General features: G+C 31.7%; 1 protein-coding gene across 1 annotated transcript; it reads left to right on the forward strand.

Moving 5' to 3' along the window:
* Nucleotides 1–2,633: 2,633 nt before the first annotated feature.
* LOC109222006 (pentatricopeptide repeat-containing protein At4g36680, mitochondrial-like) lies at nucleotides 2,634–3,104 on the forward strand. The gene has a single exon (XM_019386422.1). It carries the CDS (start codon nucleotides 2,634–2,636, stop codon nucleotides 3,102–3,104), a length of 471 nt encoding a protein of 156 aa, XP_019241967.1.
* The last annotated feature ends 742 nt before the right edge of the window (nucleotides 3,105–3,846 follow it).

Raw genomic sequence — 3,846 nt, forward strand, 5'->3', positions numbered from 1 at the left:
ATATTTTTCTTTTATTTATTTAACTATTGTATGAAAGTTGAACAACATTGTATAAAAATTATATTTAAGTTGTATGATATTGTAGTTGTATAAAACTGAGTAGAAATAATTTATGAAAATTATAGATAAGATGTATAACATATAATTAGTTGTATGAAATTTATTTTTACTATGTATAAATTAGATACAAAATATACAATAGACATATTGTATAAATTTTGTATAAAATTTGTATTTAAGTTGTATGTTATTGTAGTTGTATTTAACTGGGTAGAAATAATGTGTGAAAGTTGTAAATAAGTTGTAGATAAATTGTATAATATATAATTAGTTGTATGAAATTATTTTTACATGTATAAGATACAAAAGACATATTGTATAAAGTTTGTATAAAATTTGTATTTAAGTTGTATGTTATTGTAGTTGTATTTAACTGGATACCTTTAAAGACTTGCACAGAAACATTTTTTTCTTAGGAAAAACTTCTACTGTACAAATTGGTTGGATCATCAATCCAATGGAGATTTAACTTTACGCGTAAATTGTCTGAAAATAGAGAACTATATGTTTGATCTCTTTATATTTTTGAACTGGGGAGTTGCTTCCTTAGACATTCTGAGCTCAAACAGAGAGCTAATTACTCTTTGAATCTGAAATTAATACTACTTATTCAAGAAGATTAAAGGTGCATGAGAGAACTACTACATTCTTAAGATCAAGACCCTTAGCAGTAAACTTGGCAACAATTTTATCCAGAGGCTCAAAGGGTGAAGGTAATTGTTCATTTGCTACTTTATCACTTGCAGTTAGTCCATCTCGTCGACCAAGTAACACTGGCCAATATGATCCTCCTGACTGAAAACGAAAAAAGGAAAATTATCAATATTTGGTTTTTTTCTAGGCATTATAATACGCATAGCTTTAGAGGGCACAAGACTTAATGATATTTTTTTTATGGTGTGAAGTCATGTGTATTTTCTTGTAGTTCGTTCAATAATTCATAACATAATGCATGTGCTTCACATATATTAGTATTTTTTATATATTTGGTAATTATAATTTACTTTAATAGAATTTGAATTTATGACGTGTGCCTACCACTTATGTCTTACCAAATCTTAACATATAACGCATATCCTTCACATATATTAGCATTTTCAATATTTTGGTAACTACATCTTATTTTAATATAGTCAAACCGGTCGTTTGGTTGAAAAGATGTTGATTAGTTATCTCACGATTAATTATTTTATATTTTTATGGGGATAAAAACCAAATTTATATGGGTGGTGAAAATTAGATTTTTAACAAGCTTAAATATGTGGATTTAAATTTCGAATTTGATTTTGTGAGAAATTTGGAGTGGGTGTTATTTAGACTTGTTAGAAATAGTATAAGGAGGTTGTATATAAAATTTAAAGTCATTTAATGGAGATTTAGACTGGTTTTGAACAAGAATTGCAACTGAAAATCGTGGAAGAAGTTCGTTTACAGACGCTTGTATAAAGGTGTATAAAAGTGTATAATAGTGTATAAGGTGTGTTTCTACACTCATATACACTATTATACAAGATTATACATAATTATACATAATTATACAAAAAAAACTGACTTCGTCTTCTTCCTTGCGTCTCATTGTGGGATTGAATATCAGAATCCGTGGACAGTCAGTTAGTGTTAAATCTGACAAAATTAATAACAGTTGAAAAAAAAAGGTAGTAAAACCATTACAGAATACAGCCAAAAATCCAGGCCCCTGAATAAAAAATTTGAAGGAATAAAAAAATGATCAGTTTCAGTGCCTAATCTAGAAGATGAAACCACTATCATAGAACAACACAACAAAAAATTGCCATTTTAGTGCTTGTACCTCTTCTGAAATTTAACTCAAATCTTGCTCAAATCTACTCCAAATCACTTCAAATTTAAATTTTGAACTCCTTTTGATATTTTCAATCAATTGGAATAACACACCAATCCAAACAATTAACAAATTCAAAAAAATACATTTTCGAAAGCAAAACTTTGAATGGTCTTCAATGGTGGACTTCTACTCTTCATATTTCTTACATTGCAACAAGGTGACACAAGAGGAGAACCAGAAAATACACAGCCCCTTGAAGTATAATTAGAAGATGTGAGAAGAAGAGAGAGTGAAAGCAATGGTTGTGAGAACACATATTTAACACCATAGCTTTTAGAAGCAATGATTGTAAGAACAAAGATTTTGAATTTGCTAGTGCTCTCAAAATATGAACAATGTGGGCTCGGTCGGGTAAAACTTAAAAACATGAGCCGTTTTTTGTTATGGTGTGAAGTCATGGTGTATTTTCTTGTAATTCTTTCAATAATTAGTTCATAACATAACGCATGTGCTTCACATATATTAGTATTTTTATATATTTGGTAGCTATAATTTACTTTAATAGAATTTGAATTTATGATGCGTGCCTACCACTTAATTATACTATAATTTTCTCCCAACCAAATATTAAATAAACTTTTTTTAAATTTAATTCGAAATTAATTATTTCTTATTACTTATACCAAACGAGTAATTAAAGCCTACTCCATTTTCACCCTGGAGCACAGCAATTAAAGCCTATCCCCGACCCCACTAAACCCCAGAACAAATGTCTTCTTCCGTCGCCTTGCGTCACACGCGCCACCTCTCAACCGCCGCAGGGGCCGCCGCTGCTTCGTCAACTTCCACCACCACCATCTCTATCTCCAAAGCAAAATCAAAGCTCAAAGCCGAGCACGATCCTGACAAAGCCCTAGAGATTTACTCCTCCGTTTCCGACCGTTACATTTCCACTTTATCCTCCCGTTATGCTCAGGAATACACAGTCAAGCGCCTCGCTAAATCCCACCGTTTCTCCGACATTGAAAGTTTCCTCGAATCCCACAAGAATAGCTCACAAATTACTCAAGAGCCTTATCTTTCATCCATAATTCGTTCATATGGAGTCGCCGGAATGTTCGATCACGCGCTTAATATTTATCACGAGATGGATGATTTAGGCACCCCCAGATCAGCAATTTCTTTCAATGTGCTTTTATCAGCTTGTGTGCACTCGAAACAGTGTCCCCCAGCTGTTTGATGAAATTCCTGTAAAGTATGGATTTTGACCTGATAAAGTCTCATATGGTATATTAATTAGGTCATATTGTGAAAATGGATCGCCAGGAATGGCAATGGAAAGACTTAAGGAAATGGAAGAGAAAGACGTTGAGATTACTGCTGTTACTTTCACTACTATATTGCACTTGTTAAAAAAATATATTTCAACTAAATTGTTTTTCATAAATTAAACATCTTCAAAATTTGTTTTTGATCTATGTGTTTGTATTGGGAAAAAACTGAATTTAAATATTGAAGATGACGTGTCATGACACGTGGACCGGTCAAATAGTCAAAGCGTGATAATCAGTTAGAAGGCACGAGCAACAACAGATGCGGGAGAGAAGATACTCAAAGGCACGAGCTATTATTCAAATGAAATGAGACTCGTACTTGTTCGAGTCATTTAAAGCTCGAAGATCAGAAGGAATTGAAGACATGAATCTGATAGCGAAAAAGAGTCCAAATTCAATATTAAATGCCAAATACGTTAGAGAATTTGTATTTAATATGAATGATTGAGTAACGTTTCTTTTAATGTCATTTATTGCTCGTAATTGCCTCATTAAGACAAAGACATTACACTTTCTCTTAAAATTAACTATAAAAAGGAGAGAGTCACAACATCTGTAGGACACGAGAAAATATTACTGGAATAAACTTTGTTTTTTTTTTGCTTTCTGATTATATCATTCAAAATCTCTTTCTTATATACTTTTCCG

The sequence above is a fragment of the Nicotiana attenuata genome, unplaced genomic scaffold, assembly GCF_001879085.1.
Source record: "Nicotiana attenuata strain UT unplaced genomic scaffold, NIATTr2, whole genome shotgun sequence".
Lineage (NCBI taxonomy): Eukaryota > Viridiplantae > Streptophyta > Magnoliopsida > Solanales > Solanaceae > Nicotiana > Nicotiana attenuata.

Bases quoted from the DNA above. Each gene is read 5' to 3' on its own strand.
- LOC109222006 (XM_019386422.1), top strand. From the start codon at position 2,634: ATGTCTTCTTCCGTCGCCTTGCGTCACACGCGCCACCTCTCAACCGCC.